The 20,878-nt window shown below is 31.5% G+C and overlaps 2 protein-coding genes across 2 annotated transcripts; both read right to left on the bottom strand.

Moving 5' to 3' along the window:
• Positions 1-1,543: 1,543 nt before the first annotated feature.
• On the bottom strand, positions 1,544-9,057 carry LOC114163859 (BTB/POZ domain-containing protein At2g04740). The gene is made up of 5 exons (XM_028048221.1): positions 8,621-9,057; positions 5,062-5,812; positions 4,282-4,318; positions 4,073-4,206; positions 1,544-2,137 (listed from the first exon to the last, which is right to left on the bottom strand). Exons 1-5 carry the CDS (start codon positions 9,009-9,011, stop codon positions 1,759-1,761), a joined length of 1,692 nt encoding a protein of 563 aa, XP_027904022.1. The 5' UTR covers positions 9,012-9,057; the 3' UTR covers positions 1,544-1,758.
• Positions 9,058-14,811: 5,754 nt separating this feature from the next.
• On the bottom strand, positions 14,812-15,910 carry LOC114196030 (60S ribosomal protein L9). Its single transcript, XM_028086523.1, has 3 exons — positions 15,478-15,910; positions 15,245-15,367; positions 14,812-15,146 (listed from the first exon to the last, which is right to left on the bottom strand). The coding sequence occupies exons 1-3, from the start codon at positions 15,847-15,849 to the stop codon at positions 15,060-15,062; spliced, it is 582 nt and encodes a 193-aa protein (XP_027942324.1). The 5' UTR covers positions 15,850-15,910; the 3' UTR covers positions 14,812-15,059.
• Between the last annotated feature and the right edge of the window lie 4,968 nt (positions 15,911-20,878).

Here is a 20,878-nt window from a genome sequence, read left to right as displayed (position 1 = left end):
GTTGTGACTAGAGATAGTAAATAAATTCATTTTATGGGTATTGTCCAAACTCGTTTCTATTTTGACGGAAATATTCGCATTGATTGTGTATGGGTATGAGTATGAGAAATCTCCAACTTTTTCAATTGGGTATGGGGATATACATATCCCCACCATAATATTCGTTCTCGCCATATCTCTGTCTCCGTTTAAATTATTAAAATATTCATAATTAATTATGTAACCATATATATATATATATATATATATATACACACACACACATATATATATATATATATATATATATATGTATTTTTTTTTCTTCTAATTATTTGGTTTGTCATGAAACTCATTCGCATCTTCAATATATTTTTCATCTTATCATAATCTTTATGTAATTATGTTAAAATGATGTATGTGAATTAAAAAAAAAATTATGTCTCACATTTGAATATTTTTATTACTTTTTAATATTTTTATTTATTGTATATTTTCATCATGTACAATATTATTTCGATATATTTTATCTAATTATTTTTTATTTTCTAATTCATTATCAATCATAATATAATTTTTCACTATAATTGTATAAATAAATTTTATTTACTACAATATAAAAATTTAATGTAATTGTCATGAATATTTTTTTATCATCATCCAACGTACATTGAAGTTCAAGAGATATAAGATCTATGAAAATTTTATTATTATGTTTATTATTTGTTCTTTACATCATTTTGATCAAGTGATGTATTATAACTTTTATTAGTGTATAAAAAAAGATTCATTAGAATTTTAAAAATTAAAGTAAACAAACACTTAAAATATATTTTAATTTGAATATTTGTTTTTCTTTTATATTTTTTAAACTTTATCAACTAGATTTCATTAATGTTTGTAGTTTGCAAATTTAATAAATGTTTTGGTTCTCGTGAAATTTTATTTTGTATTTTAATATAAAATATAAACAATTATAATTTATTTCAAAGTATTTGATATCGAAAAAACAAACATCTTCTAATATTGAATATTTGATAATATTATGTTTCTTTTACTGTAATATTTTATTATTTTATAAAAATTAATATTGGAGTAGGAAGAAAAAAAAAATTATACTCTTTGTCACTAAATTCATCCAAATAGATTTCGATTCTATTGCCATTAAGGCGTTGTTTCTCATTTTTCTTAAATATTTTTCCTGGAGTTGTTTTTATTTCAAGATGACATCTTCTTCTAGCATCCATGCGTCCCTTCCTGTTGTGTTTTTCTTCTGTTTTACGTGAATATGGGATCTTCCATCATTTAACGTTAGCTTATCTTTGTTTGCTATTTTATCTTTACCCATGAATTACTGGGGAGAAGCTTTTACTTCTGCTGTCAGTATAATAAACATGCTTCCTACTCCTGTTCTGCAAAATAGGTCTCCATATGAGTTGCTCTTTAATAAACTCCCCGACTATACTTTTCTCATAACTTTTGGGTGGACCTTACATTTCTCTTGCACTATCGGGTAAAACATATATCTTTTGGCATGTTATTTTAAGATGATTAATATATCAAATGAATCTAATATTAATCTTTAATTTATTAAACCTTTTTGAGTCTGCTAAAAATATAATTATATGAGCCAGGTAGGTACAATCAATATATTCATTTTTTTTCTTCTAAAAGTACAAAGAAATTTAAAAATTAAGGAATGCCCGAGCAAATGAAGTTACAAAAAATTCGACTTAAACACAGTGACCTTAATATCTTGCTTCAGAAATCCGGGTTTTTTCAGTTTAAATCAGAGTGGTGATTGGGAAGAAATGCAGGAGCGTAATCGGAATCAGCATTGTGTGATGATTTTTCTTGCTCTGCAACAAGCATAAGCATCTCTAGTCGCTTGTCAAATTGCAAAGCACTCTCATCTCTCTTGTCAAGCTCAGCCGCTTCAATTGCAAGCCATTTCTCACGTAAATCATCAAGAAGATTTCCTTGATCAGTATTAAGAGAAGATCCAGGAATACTAGGGACAGTGGTGCGAAGGGACGAGTCTCCAGATGGTGGAGGCAAAGTCAGCAACATTGCCCTGAACTCTTTACTCTCAGCAAAAGTCTCAAAATTGCAAGCAATGGTGTCCAGACAATACTCCCGAATCTTCACAACACCATACCTGGACAAGAACAAATATTCAATGGACACGACTAACTACTTATCCAGTGGGAAAATAAGGAACATATGTAATTCACAATAGCAGGACTTGCAACACTTTGCAGTTAGAACCAAGGAATCATTTTACAAAAATATGATTTTCATTACACCAATCTTAAATCCAATTAGTGCGGGGATGACAGACAAGAGTAAACAAAATAAATGTCTTTTCCATTCTCATATTTATTCCCAAATTTTTTGCAGTAATAATTTCCAAAAGATAACGATCTCTAATCCATTCACTTTTGGTTCTTCCTTTCAAATTTCATCCTCCTCATGATGCAAAGTAATATCTGAAATCTTAAATTACCTTACCTTACAAAGTTGAATAACCTATTTGGATAAATAGCTTAAATAAAGTGAATTCTAGAGTCTGCATTTTCAATTACCTACCAGTCCCCTTGTACTGTTTTCTTGCTTCTAAATACATTTTCAGGTATTCTACAAACAGTTGATGTCAATTAGGATGTCAGCCAAATTGGGATAGTAATCAATATAGTGATGCTTTTAGTAAACCTATTTTCATCGGAAAAAAAGGATTTTAGTCAAGTAGAACTTATCTTAATAAGCTGTACAAACACAAGTAGAGTCTAATAAACTTTAACGCAAGCAGTACAGCATGAGATTTGAAAGGTATTGAAACAATCATATAAATAACTTGAAAAAGATTAAACTCAATGAGAAAAGATTTTTAATGAATTGAATTTTAAAACAGTAAATCAGCCTCTCTATATATAAAGAATGCTAACCCTAAAGTAATGACTACAGATAGATCTCTAAAATCTTCTAACAGCATCTAACAACACACTTGTAGTTAATTACAATATCTTATTGTAGCTTATCAACTATATTTTTTCCTTAATCACCAAAATGTAACAAAAACATAAGAGTCAAGGAAGAATTTCCTCCCATGAAGCACAAAAATTTCTCCTATTTGAAGTGTCACAATGCAGGACACATTTTCAACACCAACACCTGTCAGGGACAAGTGTTAAACACTTCTCATTAAGTATCCAATAAAAAGATTATCTTTTCAGATTGAATACTTTAGTCAACACCTCTACACAGCTCAATCCATAGGAATGGACAACAGATGCCTTATCCCGCAAGCCACAGTGATGTCAGCTACATGGATCACACTCACATGATACCATTTGTTCTAACCCTGTTATTGGTATGGATTACTCATCGCTGAAAGCAATGACTAATATCATCAAAGACCTTGAGCGAACATAGGTTAAGTATTGTCCTCCTAACTTTTACTCTAAGAGGCTAAACACTTAGAGATATCATTTACCATAAGGTCTCTCTTAATTTTATATTTCCTCCGATATCTTTCTTGGTTAGACTCTCTTTTTACAGGGCTAAACAAAGGAAGATGTAGTCCTCACTGGTGCACACACTAATATTATTGAAAATATATTTATTTCTATCTTCTACAAAAGTCAGGTTAAAATATAAAAAAGAAAAAAACAACAACCCCCTTTTGTAGTTATCATAGAAAAGACCTAGAAAGTCGGTTTGAGAAGGTAAATATACCATTTAACCTCTTATTTTTGTATTTTTTTCTAAAGTATGTTGTTTCATTGTAATGTCTACTAATATTCTTTACTGAGGCTCAATATTATAAGAATAAGATAGATACACAAGAACATATAATACAAATATTGATTATCAATATAGATATTTTGTTGTTACACATTTCATTTCAGTTAGGTGAGTGTGCACGGTGTAATAGTGCCTCACATTTTATATATTAATTGTGCAAGAGTGTTTATGTCTATGTTGGAGTTCATGTTTCGTAGATCCCATCCGTCCTTTCATGCAAATATCAATGAAACAATTATACTGGTATGCATTACTGTAAAATGGAGGGAGATCGGCAGAAAAGCAATACATGTCTGCTAGTATTAACCAATGGCAATGTTCATCAAGTGACACCATTTCCAAGTGTGGCAACAAGACATCAGCGACTGCACGCTTGAGAGGAAACAATAAATATCTAGAAGCAACATCAAACATTTCCTCAGCCTGTTCAAAACATATTAATATTAGACAACAGAGGGACAAACCACTATCACATAAGTTATACGGGTGTATACAAACCTGATCTGGATTTATGTCCTGCAAACGATCAGTGTACCTGGTCCAACAACGGACAATACAATTCATGAAAATATCTTTTTGAACGGAAAATTGATGTTATATATACAAACTACATAAAAAAACTTCATCATGTTAAACGCACTCCAGACACTAAGAAGGGCAACAAAAGCATAAAACAATACAATATATAAATGACCTAGAACCAAAAGCAATCTTCATAAAACTAAATCAATATAAACAGGTTTTATTAATCAATCTCAAACTAATTGGACTCAACCAGAACACTACTTAAGAAACTTCCAATATGAATACAGCAATCTCTTTTGTTTGTCTATCTAGTAATAATTCCTACTTTCAATTGGTTTTGGTATGTCAAAAGTCTCACATTATTTAGGAATCCAGACTATAAACAATTTATAAATAACCTCCTTTCTAAGCTCACTAAGATGTCTTTTAAACAAAACTGTAACAAAAGCATTGAGTTCCAATGCAATCAATACTTTGGTACGGTGATTGACTTTGACAATGTTATCTTATCGCACTCAAGTTGAAACCCAACTATATATATACATACATACACACATATATATAAATATAAAGGTGAATCTCTAGACATAAGCATGCAATATCGTCATTGTAGAGCATTTAAGTTACATATAAATCAGACAAACCAGACTCTATAGAATATCCTCAGCTTACCATGGCAAAAGTGCCACATGAAATCCCTCAAATATTTTCAATTTTCAATTTCCACATTTTATATAGAGGGAAGAGACTTACATATATTCAATCATTTTCTCAAAAGCCTCCTTGCTTAAGTCATGTTCTTCAAGACAAGGAAGAGTGTCAACAGATACCTCATGTTTCCCCTCATGGAAGTTCTTCATATGTGATAATCTTGCTCTGAAGTATTCTGACCTGGATGCTAGAATAACTTGATGACAGCGGAAAATATTTCTATCAACTTTTACACAAACATCAGCAAGATCATCCACAGATTTGGCCATCTGCATGGCATCCATCATAGAAATCAATTTATCTTCTTGACCACTTTCATGGGTTGAATTTGAAAGGGCGGTCAGAAGGATTCGATGCAAGGCAGCGGGAAGCCTGTCCTCTTCAGGAAGGGATAGACCTTGTAAAATATACCGTTTCTGAGAATTATCTACATTTCCCAGCGCTTTATAGTCTGCATATTTTTGATGAATTAGTTCTTTCTCAATAACTTTATGCAGTGATTCACATCTGCATACTTTGCAGATTCTCACAAGATCCTCCATGTCATCAATGGCAATCTCTAATCTGTCTGAATAAAAGAAGTGTATAAGGCTATAAAGTGCAGGATATGACAACCTTTCCTTTGAGAATCTAACTTCATTGCGATCCTTCCAATCAGTAGTAAACTTTTTCTTGAAAAATGGCGACCTTGCACTTAGTATGACTCTGTGAGTTTGAATACGTTTTCCTTGTACAATAAATACTACATCTGGAGGGAAGTGGCTGCAAATGGACCCCTGAGTGGATGAAATACCTATTCAATCATGATAATATTGAGTCCCAGCCTATGTATGCAGACATCATTATTTTTTGGGGGAAAAAAAATAAAACAATAGCTACAACCAATGACATCATGATAGAGATCCGATGCCTATCAATTAATGCTTTGTAAGAATAGGGAACCTTTATTTATTCTCTGAAATAAATGGATCATAAGTAAAAGAGAAAGAACTTCTAATGGAGTTCCCTTGTAAGCAAGGGTTCCCCTTCCTGATTTTGCAGGGAAACTAGAAACCCAGCTTCCTCCCTCAGTTCTGCTGATCCTCCTATATACAGTGGTTCCCTTCCCCTCTTTTCCTAAGGATAGAGATATAGATAGATGACTGTAGAAAGCTACCTAACTTATTCCTATTTTCTAGATAAACAAAAATAAATAGGATAAGTTACGTATTCCTACTTTTCTAGGTAACAATAAATACAAGGATAATTAACTTATTCTTATTTTCAAGGCTTTCTTATGAAAGTAAACTTGAGTTATGGGGGGATGTTTCGTAACACAATTTCTTTACAAGTCAACTAAGAGTTTTTGTAGTTCAGTTCTAAATCTGTATTATTGAAAGTCTACCTCTAGCATGCCTAGCAAAGAACCTACTTTTTAAAAGCAATTATTTCTCCAAAACATGCTCTATCAATCACATGATATGTATTTTTCCAATTCAAGAATCATTTTTATCCTTCCATGATTTGATAAGTTAATTATATCTAGAAACAATGTTAAATATATCAGTTGATTATGTTAGATATATGATTTATCAATGTTAAATAGGGTGATATGATATAATTTCATACGGAAATATCTTATTAAATATTTTCAATCAGTAGATACTGATTGTGTTCCTTATCATTGCATCTCTTCTTCATTATAAATAAGAATATTCATGTGTGTATTAAAGTCAAATTCAACCTAGTGACTGACAAGTACATCTAGTTCAGACAACATGGTAATTCACACTAAAAGTACTCACAGCTTCCACCAGAGGATGAGCTTACAATGTAAAAGAGATAAGCAATATATAAATACAAGGACCCAAAGACATGTTGTCTTAAGATTTTGGGTTGAGAGTGGTGTTATGTCTCCTTGTGTAGTTGACTCATGACTCATTTCCTCTATATATTCTCATCTATTGATCCCCTTTATTAGAACCTGTCCTACCACCGACTATCAAACAATGCTAAAGATTTTTAATCCTTGGCGAAAGTGTGTTGGAGATCCCACATTGGTAAGAGATATGGTTAAAGTGTAGCATATAAATAGATGCGAACCTCACCTTACAAGTCAATTTTGTAAGATTGAATTGGGTCCAGTATCACACTTTCTAAAATTAGTATAAAATTCAATCCAATGTCATTGATTCAACCACACACAATTCGGGCAGTTCAACATAAATAGTGAGTAAAATAATAAATTCAAGAATTCAGAACAGGAACTAAGTAAAATTTAGTGAAGTAAATTCACTAATACAGATTATATCACGCATTGTTTCTTTTCTACATAGCATTACATTACAATTTTGAAGTGGAGGACTCCTCTCAGAAATTTTTGTATCCCCCAAATCTGACTGTTAAGACCTGAGATCAAAATTGTCATGAGATATGATTTGATTACATCGATAGAGATATGATTTGATAAGGGCATATCTTACCAAATATTTCACATTATTAGATATTGATTGTTCCCTATTATTGTATCTTTTCTTTATTATCAATAAGAATATTCATGCGAGTACACAACACACAAAATTCACTATATTCCTTCTCAGTTTCTATCTCCTAAACAAGGTACTAGAGCGGTATTATCCTCCTTGACTTGTTCTATCACTAATTTTCAACAAAAAATTCCTCAATGGATCACATGTACTTCAATGCTAAACACAAAATCAATTTGGAGAGTTAGTGGAAGGTTTGTTCCGGGAGTTCGTGTAACCAGTGAAATATGCCAAATTTTGTGACCAATCTAGATAACATTTAAGTGGTGGAGCAACTCACAATTCTGAAAAAGAAAACACAAGACAAAGTGTAGCTGAACCCAGGATATCCCATTTGATCTGTTTCTCTGTGTGACTGAATTTTCCATTGGACCTCACTCTCACCTCAAACCCTAGTGCAACATTTGTTCAACTGCATTTGTTGTTACTGGGTAGCCTGGGTTTAACTGGCTGATCTCAGTTATGGCCGAACTCTTCTCTTGCACAATCTGGGTGAGTGCTAACTGGCTTGTTTTCTCTTCAGTGTTTGATGTTTCTACATTATGTCCTTGCTGGTATGTTCATGTAACTGTGCCCCTGTTTTAATGATTTGATGCTGTTTATGTTTAACTGTAATTAAACTCTAGTTTTTCTGGTATGAAAATGTCAACTTGGGACTGGTGGTAGGTGAAATTGCCCTTTGGTTGTGGATATTTTTGCCTATTTATGTTACCCTAGATGCTAACATACTGGTTTGGTTTACAGTTTCAATATGATTTTGTATTTAGGTAGGATATTACATCAATGTTAGAATTACATGTTTTACACGTCTTCCTTGAGTGTGCACAAACCCAGTAAATTTTCCATTTCTCCATCAAACCCATGAATAAAGAAATCCTACTGCGTCAAAACCTCTCTATCCGAGCTGTATCACTATCATTGTACAACAAATTAATCAATACAGCGCATCGAAATTCTTGAAAACTTCTTGATCTATAGTTATGTGAATATTGCATGCATTACAGGTACTTAAACCCAGTAATTAAACCTAGAGTCTATACAAGAGTGAAATGAAATTGGGCAATAGAGTAGCATACAAGCGAGGAAGGTGTCACGCAAAGCAGCCTGCAAGGGTTCCAAGGGCGGGGGCCGCGCCTCAAATGCCTTGAGGAGTTTCCGGACCTTCAGATTGAGGGCGGCGTAGTGGCAGCGGTCGCCGTCAAAGGTGTGTTCGGAGCAGATGGCGCCGTTTTCGAGGAGCATGCGAGCAGCGTCGAGGTGGCCGACCAGGCAGGTGTAGTAGAGGGCCACCGAGTCCCACTGGTCCCGCGCGTTGACGTTCACGCCTGTCTCCAGCAGGTACCGGAGCCGCTCCACGTCGCCGGCGCGGGACGCCTCGAATATGTCACCATACGGCACCTTCTTTACTGGTACCGACGCCTCCGCCTCCACCTCCACCTCCACCTCCACCTCGTCAACCAATGTCATTGTATTTTTGTGACTCAACTCAACTGTTCGATGGATGCTGCTTTGACTCCGCTCGAGCTCCACCCAAACCAAAGAAAAAAAAAAAAAAGGTTTTTAGTTTTTTTTTTTTTTTTTTAATTTTAAGTAGATTATACTCTCAACTAATGACACATGTGCCTCTCTTTTTTTCCTTTTATACTTTTTTATTTTTATTTAAAAGAAATTAATAAAAGTAAATACTATTATTTTATATAGGTTTATATTATAAATAGTAAAGTGTAACAGAATAATGATTATTGATGATTCATAGTTTAGAATTTAACAAATGATGCATACTTTTTAAACAATATTTTTATGAATTAAGTATTTTGATTAATGGTTATACATAATTTAAGAATATTGAATGGATTGCGTTTCTAATAATATATGATATTTTTAATAAAATAATGTTATTATATTTGATTGAAAAAACGTATGTAAACATTATTTTAAGAGAAGATTTAAATATGTTCAAATATTATGTAGATATTGAATATTTTAAAAACAATATATTCGAAGATACAATGAAAATAAATAAAGAATATATATATATATATATATATATATATATATATATATTGTTTGAATGACTTATAAACAATTTAATATTATGATTTTTTTTATTAGTGCTTTCTGTAAACTCTTGTATATGTGATTTTGTTCTTGTATGTCTTAAAATGCCTTAATATTTTGTTTGAATGACTTATAAACAATTTAATATTATGATTTTTTTATTTTATTAGTGCTTTATGCAAACTCTTGTATAGGTGATTTTGTTCTTGTATCTCTTAAAATGCCTTAATATGCTTTTGTGGGAGTTTTGATACGTAGATTTATTACTTGTAGTTATTGTATTTTATACTAATTATGGTTTTAAAATGTGTTTAATAATAATACTCTGGAATATAGAAAAAGTAACTATGCAAACCAGATTTGGCACCAAATGCATGTGTACCAACATCTTGATAGTAAAGGCTCTTATGCAAAGAAAGAAAGCAAGTAAAGTCTTTAAACCCGAAAACAACCTTCAATTGATGTTTATTAGGTTTCGTAAAGGTTCATTTTTATTCTTTGATTTATGGGCGGTCACTTTGAACTCACTAAATCCCAACTTGAATTTGTTGGTGTAATATAAATTTAGAAGGGGTGAATAGAGCACAAAACAAATTTAAATAATACGCACGCAAATTATTTAAAGTAAGGTATAAATACAAATTTGGTACTTCAACTTTTTTAAAAAGTTCAATTTGGTACTCGAACTTTAGGAATGTTCAATTTGATACCCAAATTTTTTAAACAAGTTTATTTTGGTACCTTTCGTTAAACATTACATAACACCGTTTGACTTCTGTTGAGGTGACACTGTGTAGGGCATACGTGGTTTTTGTGGTAAAAAAAAATTCAAAGTAAATAATTTGTGAAGTAAAAAATTTTAGAAAAGCGTTGTTGTCGATTTGGGGCAAAATAAGGGATGTGAAATCGAAAATTTTGCAGAACGGAAAATTAGGGCAGAAGCAAAATTTGGGAATTAGGGTTCAATGGTTGATTTGCGTTCGGTGATCAGAGAAGAAGGACGAAGATTTCCTTCCGTTCGTTGGAGAGGGCGAAGCTGGGAAGAAGAAGCTTCAGCGGTGGAAGACGGAGCTTTGGCAGTGGAAGATAGAGCTTTGGCGGTGGAAGAAGAATCTTTGGTTGTGGAAGGTGAGTTTTCTTTCCTACATTTTATATTTGAGTTGATGGGCGTGCTGATTTTTTTTATTTTCTACGGCCACCACCATTACAGGACAAGTTTTGATTTCGCATCAACCATGAATTGTGAGAGCAAGAGGAAGATGATTGAGCCCTTGACATTTCTTAAATGTCTAGAAAAATCAGAATAAGAGAAAATCACCTATTAGGGCACTCTCCACAAAATAGGGCACTTAAAGTTTACAAATAAAGGGGGATTCCAACTCATTTTATCTGAACCATTGTTTCTGCCACGTATCCCCAGCACAGTGCCACCTTAACAGAAGTCAAACGGCGTTATGTAGTGTTTAACGGAAGGTATCAAAATAAACCTGTTTAAAAAGTTTGGGTACCAAATTGAACATTCCTAAAATTTGGGTACCAAATTGAACTTTCCGAAAAAGTTGAGGTACCAAATCTGTATTTATACCTTAAAGTAAAGAATAAGGACAAAGAAAATGCACATGAAATAGGGTGCATAAATAGCATTAGACAATGATGTTCTTTCTTGTGAGTATATACATTTATTGAATTAATATTTGTTCAATGAGTGAACATAAAAACACAAGTAATACAAATAAAAATAAAGCTTGAAGTCTGAAGCAAACACGAGAAAGTGAAACTTAGATAAAACCGAGTCAAAAGTGCTAACTTAGAAGAGTCATAAGTTGCTAAATGACAAAGGTCATCAAAAGCATTCAACAGTGCAAACGCAGCTACATTCTATTGACAAAATCATTGACCAAATGAGTTAACATGATGAAACAAGGCATTAGACTTCTACAAGTAGTAGATGAGTCAAAGCAAAGCATTAGATGAGTCAATGCAAGCACACAAAGTTACTAGACGAGTAACAGTCTCAAGCGAGTATCAGTGTCAGACAAGCCAAGTTAACTCATAAAGTTGAATGTTAAATATCCCTATTAGATGAGTGCTTCCGTTAAAAGACTTCAATGGAAGAATGACTAGACAATTTAAATGATGATAAGCATTAGATGAATCATGTTCAGACGGTGCGAAAGAGGAATATGAAATCACAATATGAACGTTAAATTATTGATCAAGTCAAGAAAGAGAATTGTGCAGCAAGTCTCAACATTATTTAATATGAAGAATATAAAAGATGGTTCATAAAGATATATAAGAAAACATTCTGATTAAATATTGTGAATGTTGTCATATATTTATCAATCAATCACGAGAAAGAGAAATACTCTACAAATCAAAGATTGCAAGACATTATATAGATGAACGAAGCCAAAACATTATGATATTTTAATTTCAAATTGTTGAATGAATCAAAAGGAAAGAAAAAATGATGCACAAGAAGCAATATACTCTAAAAGTAATATCAAGAACTTCTAATGAAGAAGGAAGAAGATATGAAGAATATGCTGAATTGAATATGCATCCACAATCAAATGCATAACACAACTATAAATATCAAGACCTAGATGATAAAGAAAAGGAAAAATACAAAAGTGTTAAAATATTGCCATATTAATTCTTAAAGGAAAGAAAAGAAGAAGAGAGAATACTTTGTGAGCATTAGAGTCATATTCATTTGTGTATAGAGTGATGTTGGGTTTAGTGTAACTCAATGTAATATCTTTCAAATGGTGAAGTTATACACTATGAGCATGATTGAGTTCTCCTACGTAAGAGATTATATTGATTATTGTGATTGCGGGTTCTCTATGTCAGTGGGAGATTAAGAAAGGATACTTGAAAAGGTTGATACTCATTGTAACCTAAACTCGTATATCTTGGAGAAGGTTAAACTCTTCATACCTAAAGAGGTTGATACTCGTGCTAGTCAAATGTGTTGATTACTGAATTTCTTAAGCAAGTTGTTTAAGAGATTGGAAGTAGCGGTGAACCTGTATAAATCCTTGTGTACATTATTCTCTACCTTACTCTTTATCTTAATTTATTTACAATAGTATGTCTCCACAAAACAATTATAAAATGTCTACAAACTCTATTCACCCCTCTCCCCCCCCCCCCCCTCTAGAGCCACGTTGCACCAACAAGTGGTATCAGAGTCTGCCTTTTAAGAGAATTCTTAATAGAACAAGAGGAGTGATCCTAGTAAACAAAATAAAGTAGGTAAAATTTGTTGCAGATCATCTACCAATGTACGACAAAGAAAAGATAAAATTTGACAAATAAAAATGATGACCTACATTAAGAATCTGGATATCGAATTGTCATAAATCATTGAGGATGGTATTTATGATCTTTATGATGGGAATGAAATAATAATTCCTAGAAGGATGTGGAATGATGACCATAGACAAGCTTTCCATCAAAAACACTAAAGCCAAAAATTTGTTTATGTGTGCATTCTTTGAAGAGGACATTATCAGACAGAACCGACTCAACCGACCTTCGACCGAGGTCGACTCAACCGACTTTTGTCTGGGTAAACTCGTTTAACCTTCGCTTGGAGCTGGCTCAACCAATCTTCGTCCAAGGTCGACCTTCGGCCCGGGGCATCTAAGCCAACCTTTGTTGAGATCGACTCATGAAATATTGATCGGGGACGAGTTGGCCAAATTGCAATCCAGCCAACTCAAATGAATGTTTGTCAGGGTCGACTTTAGTTATAGAGGACTCAAGCTCACCCTCACTCGAGAACAATTGAGGTCAACCCAAAGATGACTCGGATCAATCCTCAGGAACAACTCATGTCACCCTAAAGATGACTTGGTTCAACCAACCTTCGACCAATTGACTATGGTCGACTCGACCGAGATTCAACCAAGGTCGATTGGAGACAACTCGGATGGGACAACTCAAGTCGGCCCTTGGTTAGGGACAACTCGGGTTAACCTTCAATCAGGGACGACTCAGGCCAACCCATGGACGAGGACGAATCGGGCCGACCCATGGACGAAGACCTTAGACACATTTAGATTTTAAACTTTCAAAATCCAAAACAATGATCCAATTCAAATCCAAAGTGGATTCGAATTTAGATTTTCAAAATTCCAAAATTTATTCGATCCAAATCCAATTAAATTGATTGGATTTAAAATCCAAAAATATAGATTTAAATTTAAGAAAAATCAATTTAAATAGACTTAAAACAATATGGATTTAGATTATTGTAAGGTAGGGGGATAATAAAAACTTACATGCTAATTCAGGATCAGGATTTTGTTTAATTTTCAGGCGAGTTACCGATTTATTTGATTTATTATAATCGTTGACACATTACATTTTAGGCAAACAAGTTTTCCATGAAAAAAATATTCGCCAGCCGATGGTAATGAGTTCATCAGACAAACTACATCACTATAGTTAAAAACTTAAAATGTTATTTACACGGAACAAACTTTGTATAACTTGGTTATTAGGATAATTGATTACGAATCACGATATTATCTACTGTCTTCTTTCAAGAATAAATTTCATTCTAGTGTATCTTGAGTTTGTGAATGATCCTACAAAATATAAGCTGTGTAATAACTCATCTCCTGCTGTACATTTCAAAGTTTCTTTCTAACGGAAACTGCTTATAGTTTATTTCTAAAATTGGTAATTAAACCCTAGACTTCTAAACATAAAATAAGCTTAGTTACTAAAATTATCACTTTAGTTCTTACAGAACAACTTCTAATGCTCTTTTAATTATTTTATAAAAACTACACTGTTACAGTACTTCTCAACTATTCGTATTAATTCAAAACTATTACAATGTACAGCAATTGGAGTCTACACAAAACAAAGCAAAATAAAAGCAAGCGTTTTTCGTTGTCATGGTTGCCTTAGGACTTTCTCTCTTGATATTTATTTCCTCATGAATGAACCTGCTTCTAATAAATGAATCAACTCAACCACATTCAACCAAGTTTTAGCTGAATTGAGTGAATAAATGGTATAGATTGGAAAGAGTGAGAGCACAATATCAGGGACAACACACATAGAACAATTGAGATCTCTGTCAGCCTAGTGTCGAACAAAGTGGGAAATTCTTAAACACATCATCTACCAATGAAATTAAGGAAAGTGAAAATTTCGGTTTATCATGTCTTACAACACTCGAATATTTAATTGTGATTGCAGACTAACCACATTTAACAGCAGAATTGTGAATTCAGTCCATTAACTGCTTAATTAAGCATTCATAGCAAAACACATCAACAAAAGCAAAATCTATATAGACCGAGAACTAAAATACTCCATAGGATAAATTTCAAACAAGATATTTTAACAACACAAAATTGTAAAATCCAAACTCAAGAAAGATAACAGAAAAGATTTCCAGACTAAATAGAAAATGTATGTTTTCATGATCTACTCTTCTACTACTATGGTTCCCTTCTCGCTTACGTAGATACCATCAAGGAACTTCCGAATATCCTTGTTCTTAACATGGCATTTCTGCACCAAAGTGAGAGAATAACGATTAAAGCTTAAACAAACGCAAAATTGAAAAGGGTTTGAACAGGGTATGTGAGGTGTGCGGAAAAAGAAAATACCTGGTTAATCAGAGCACAAGACCGGGAAACAAGTTCGATATCGTTTCCATCCAAAACCAACTCATCCTTCACCTTTTCGGAACGAACAACTGACACGCCCTCGAGCATGTCAACTTTTCTCACCTAATCACGCACAAGTAACCAATCACTAAACCTAATCGCACATTTTTCCTAATAGCAAATAAAAGAGAAAATTAATTAATTAAAAATAAACAGGAAGAGTATTTGTGTACCTTCTTCTCGCCGAGGAAATTTCGGATTTCAATGGACTTATTGTCGTTGGCAATGCTGGCGTTGATGGGGAAGTGAGCGTACACGAACCTCATCTTGTAGCGGTAGCCCTTGGTGACGCCGGTGATGAGATTGTCGACGTGGCTGAGGGCGGTGCGAATGGCGGCGGAGGTTTTCCGAGAGCCAAACCATGCCTCGATCTTGAGCTTCTTCTTGCCGTTCTCGTCGGTGATCAGCTGAAAATCAAGGTTGAGATGTTTGAAGTCTCGCACTAGTTTTCCACGAGGGCCTTCAACCTCGATCACCTTCGCGTGAACCTTGATGCTCACGCCATCTGGGATGTTCATAGTCTCTGATGAGAGAATCGTCTTCATTGTTGCTGCAACTCTCCCTCTCTATGGCAGACAACGCACCTCCCTCACTGCACTTTCAAAACCCTAATGAACAATTATATTTATGTTTTGATTTTAGGCCCACATATCAACGGTTTTGACTTTAGGCCCACGTATCAAAGCCCGTTTCTCTTCTAAACTTCCTACGAACAAAACTATAGCAAATGCTTTCCGCACCCATAATTTCATCATACAATGCCTATTTTCTAAAATGTTGATTTTGCCCTTTTTTATTTTGTACTTACGTTCAACCTTCATGAACTTTCACTCTATCCTCCTTCCTGAGTTATTCTTTTGCTTTAAGAGCAGGTTTTTGTAAGTTTTGATTATAGATATTGTTTTATTTTTTATTTTAAAGTATTTGAGTAATATTAGAGATGTTTATGTTTATTTTAAAATTCTTTTAGATCGACCAATATAGAATAATAATTTAAAACTTAGTATAATAATGTAAACTTTAATTTAATTTTAGAATATATATATATATATATATATATATATTACGAAAGAACAAATGTAATATAATTTATAATTTATAGATTTATAACATATATCAACGTGAGGGAGAATCAATTCTCCATTCTTCATTCATTGACACAATGAGGGGGAATTGATTCTTTCAGTCCATGCATTTTAAAAGTTTCTTATTTTATTTTTGTTGTGTTTGTAGGTGGTGGTGCTTGTGGTGGTACTCGGTAGATGTTGTGGTAGTGTGTTTCCCTTTTCTTGTGAGGTCCTGTGGTTGTCATTGTTAGTGGTGTGCTGGTGAGGCTCTCGTTGGTGGTGGTTTTGTCCTTGATCTTCTGGTGGTGATCTTTGGTGTTATTGCAGACTATTATTGGAGGTGTTTCAATAGTGTGTTGGCTTGTGTGTGGATCTTGTTGGTTCGTGTTGGTTGTGATAATGGTGATATAATTTATGTTTTTAGTGCTTTTGTGTTTTTTTTTTATTTCATCTTGTATAATAATATAAAGTAATATAATAATATTTATATCCTTTAAGTTACCGTTTATTTAAATTTAACTAATTTTTTAAATTTAAATGTTTTTTAAAATTAAATAATTAAAAGACATTTACAGAATATAAAAATCATATATGAAATTGATAAAAGTCATCACAAAAAATTTAACACACTTTATTACGGCTTTTATGGAAGTTTTAACAAGTTGGTTATAGCGTACTTTTATTTGTTAATCCTTTTGTTTAATCCTAACTAGATAGAAATATATATGTGGACTTCCTTTTTCGAATTATATTAATAATTCACTCTTATAATTCTTTATATGTTCGGATAAGAACACATGAGAAGGACTAATGAAAAGGTATTCATATACTTATTCATCCTCTTTCTTCTTTTTGTTTAGTCCAATGAACCCCATTTTTATTCTTCTAAGATAATTTTTTGAAAGTGTTCAAACTAGATAGATTTTGCAATTGATAAAGAAACTGATATCTAATTCTAAGAAGTATCATTCTCTTAGGAGAATCTTCCAATTAATTGACCAATCCAAATTATATCAAATTCTATAATTATATATTCCAATTAGATTATTATATATTCATAAGAGGAGATAATTAGTCTATTCATAAAAGGAGATGAGATCGTATGAAAAATATAACTGATTATTTCCTTTATTTAAGCTCTGGATAGTGCATGTGTTTTCACTAATATAATATAATAATAATAATAATAATAATTGTAATAATTATTATTGTTACTTAAAACAATTTATTTTTATTAATCTCATTTTATTTTAACACAATTTTATTTATCTTAAATAATAATTCACATTTCATTTTAACATGATTTATGCTAATTACATTTTTTTTTTACATTACATATATTATCAAGACTAAAATGGTAATTATAAGATTTTATTCATTAAAATATGTCTTTAGTTTATTAAACACATCATATTACTCATTAATTTTTATAAACTCTCATCTTAAATTCCTTTTTTTCTCTTTATTTCTCATTCTTTTTTCTCTTAATTCAAACAATCTCACATTTATCTTCTTTTCCTTTCAAATCTCTTATCCGAAATTCATTTTCAAATCCAAATGTAAGAAGAATAGATAACACTAAGATATTTTTAATTTGAAATAAAAAATCGTAGGACACACTTAATTTTTTTGGATTATTACCTTATTTTCGTTTATATACAGGTTGGACAAAATAAATCTAATTGTACTGAACTATAAATTATATTAACTATATTATACTAAAAAAAACTAAACTATTTCTAACTGTACCATTTTCAAGTTTAGTTAAAGAAAATTGAACCCCTTATGTTTAAAGTTGATCAGTTAACTAGTTAACTATTTGAAAATGTTTTTTAAAAGTTAAGACAGTAAAACAATAAAATTGAGTATCACGAAATACGCAAAATGGTGCAGATATGTGACGTCTAATTACTTGAGCTTTGAGATAGCAGAAAAACTAAAAGATTAAAGTTTACTGTGAATCGTGTGTTGATTTGTATGTTTATTATTTACAAGATTTATGTGAAAAGAAAAATTTTACGTGAATAAGAAATTAAATACTTATTTATATATATATATATATATATATATATATATATATATATATATATATATAAAAAGTAAAGTAGTTCATAATTATCGGAATTTGGTTTCTGATATTTTCCTCAAAATGATGTTTCTAAATATATATAAATTTACGAAAACTGTTCTATACTAAAATCATTAGAAAAAAAATATAAAAAATAGAGAAAAAAAGGAGTTATGAGATCTTTTTTATAGAGACGTTTTTATGTAACTTTTTTTGAATATTCACAAATAAAAATAAATAATAGATAATAATTAAATTAAGTTTGTTTAGATAAAAAAATAGTTAAGTGATACAAGTCTTAATCTGAGTCTTAATCTTATAAATTACTTAATATGAAACATGTATTACATATAAATAAAATATAACATTAAATCAAACTAAAGTTGTTAAAACAAATTATTTAATGTGCAACATGTATTACATATAAACAAAATATAATATTAAATAGGTATAGGTAAAATAAATATTATTTGAACATTGTGAGAAATTCTAGAAACTCTCGCACAATATATTTATGGAATTGATCATTCATCTAATTGTAACTGAATAATTTATTTAAACAATTAAAAAATAATACACAATTAGTTTGGTTTAAAAATATTGTAGTTCAGTTAAAAAATAATGAAATTCAATTTAAAAATAATGCAGTTTGGTTCAAAAATAGTGTAGTTTGGAAAAAATTTCAATTCAGTTCATATTATAGTTCAGTTAAGTTTAGTGCAGTTCAGTTTTTTAAAATAAAAAATAGTTCAGTACATTTCCTCTGAACTACTGTTCAATTCAGTTCAGATGAATTATTCTTAAATTCAATGCAGATTTTAACAGTGCAATACACTTTGATTCATTTTGACCAGTCCTGCTTTTTATACAAATAATTAGCATACGTTACATCTGAATTATGTGATCATTTATGTATCTAATTAATTGAATATTTATTATTTATTGACAAAAATTATAAATAGTGCAAAAAATAATTTGGATAAATTTTCCTATGAAAATGGCTAGTAAACTTCTAAGAAGCCGCTGTATAAAAGAAAATAGCAAAAACTAAAAAAAAACGTATAATTTATAATACTGAGTTGTTTCAATTAATTTGGATGTCCTTTTTCTATTAAAAGCATAATTTATAACACTTACATTTTATTTTGTCTTTTATTACATCACAGTTATTTAGTATTTTGATAAATCATTTATGTTACACATAATAATGATACTTAAACCTAGTAAAAGTTATTTATTTTGTACTTAGTGATGAATCGGTCTAGCTAGAATTTTTAAAAGAAAATTTTAGTTATTTTTAAGTTGTCGATATTGGTAATTTTAATTACTCGGATAAAAGGAGAGTTAGGGTTTCATTCAAGAGAAACACCTTTTGATTTCTTTTTAGTACTGATAGTTTCTCTTACCGTCGGAGTTGGCAGATGTGTCGCCACTCGCAATTGGAAGTGTCACCTATTGACACCAATTTTTTGTTTGTTCTCATTGATGGGTTTGGAGTTGTCGGAGAGATTGCATTGAATGTGAAATGTCATATTCACCAAAATGAAAATTAAGTTGTTTTTGAAGGTGGAATCCGCAAACTGTGCACTTTATTACCGTCTAAGGCCACCACCAACGAAACTGGTTGTTGTTAGAGTAGTAACTAGCGTGATCAATGTCTCATTTTCTTGTTCCGTGTAAACTCCCTTTTAACTAACACAATACCACATAATCAGTGACCACATTAAATTTCTTATACGATATTATTTTTTATTAATTATTTTATGAAATAAATGGTCACCTGCCACTATAATATCATCTCAGTATAACATTACCAACGACTACATTAAGATGTCGCTTTATATACAACATCAAGAACAAAAACTTAAAAAATAATTAAAAATTACTTTTAAAAATTTCACCAAGACGGACACATCACTGAATAAAAAATAAATAAATTTTATTGGATTAAAATATTATTATCTTTGATTATAATATTATTATTTATTCTCTTATAGACTTCGATTAGCATTGAGGATGTCCAAATTACTATTGATGATTAACAATTAACGCGAGTGCGTCCATGGTGTCTACAATTTTCAAAATCTAGACAAAACCTGCTAAAAAAGTTCATATATCTTCAAAACGCGTTTAATTATTATCATCATGGAAGGAAAACATTAATGAAAACAAACTCAACAACTTGGTTTAGCAAACAAAAGACGAAATCTAATCGAAATTCAAATTTATCCAAAAATAAATTTCCACACTCGGCAAAATTTACTATATGTTAGTGTAATTTCTCACATAAATTCAAAATTTACTATGTGATAGTAAGCCATATTTCTGAAGAACAAGTCGATTTTTTTTCCCTCTAGACATCGTATTAAACTTGAAGGTGGTCCCATAAACAAGAAATATTCTCATTCCAAAAAACACAAAATATTGTAAGGGAAATTC

This window comes from Vigna unguiculata, chromosome 9 (genome assembly GCF_004118075.2).
Source record: "Vigna unguiculata cultivar IT97K-499-35 chromosome 9, ASM411807v1, whole genome shotgun sequence".
NCBI classification, from domain to species: Eukaryota; Viridiplantae; Streptophyta; class Magnoliopsida; order Fabales; family Fabaceae; genus Vigna; species Vigna unguiculata.
The sequence above is the reverse complement of the archived record's forward strand: the minus strand, read 5'-3'. Positions and strand labels throughout refer to the sequence as shown.

Bases quoted from the DNA above. Each gene is read 5' to 3' on its own strand.
- LOC114163859 (XM_028048221.1), bottom strand. From the start codon at position 9,011: ATGACATTGGTTGACGAGGTGGAGGTGGAGGTGGAGGTGGAGGCGGAG. The intron at 5,813-8,620 runs GTATGCTACTCT...ATGATTGAATAG, and splicing joins GCGTGACACCTTCCTCGCTT to GTATTTCATCCACTCAGGGG. The intron at 2,138-4,072 runs GTATTGCTTTTC...GTTCTTGTCCAG, and splicing joins TGGTTAATACTAGCAGACAT to GTATGGTGTTGTGAAGATTC.
- LOC114196030 (XM_028086523.1), bottom strand. From the start codon at position 15,849: ATGAAGACGATTCTCTCATCAGAGACTATGAACATCCCAGATGGCGTG. The intron at 15,368-15,477 runs GTACACAAATAC...GTGCGTGATTAG, and splicing joins ATTTCCTCGGCGAGAAGAAG to GTGAGAAAAGTTGACATGCT. The intron at 15,147-15,244 runs GTATTTTCTTTT...ACTTTGGTGCAG, and splicing joins CTTGTGCTCTGATTAACCAG to AAATGCCATGTTAAGAACAA.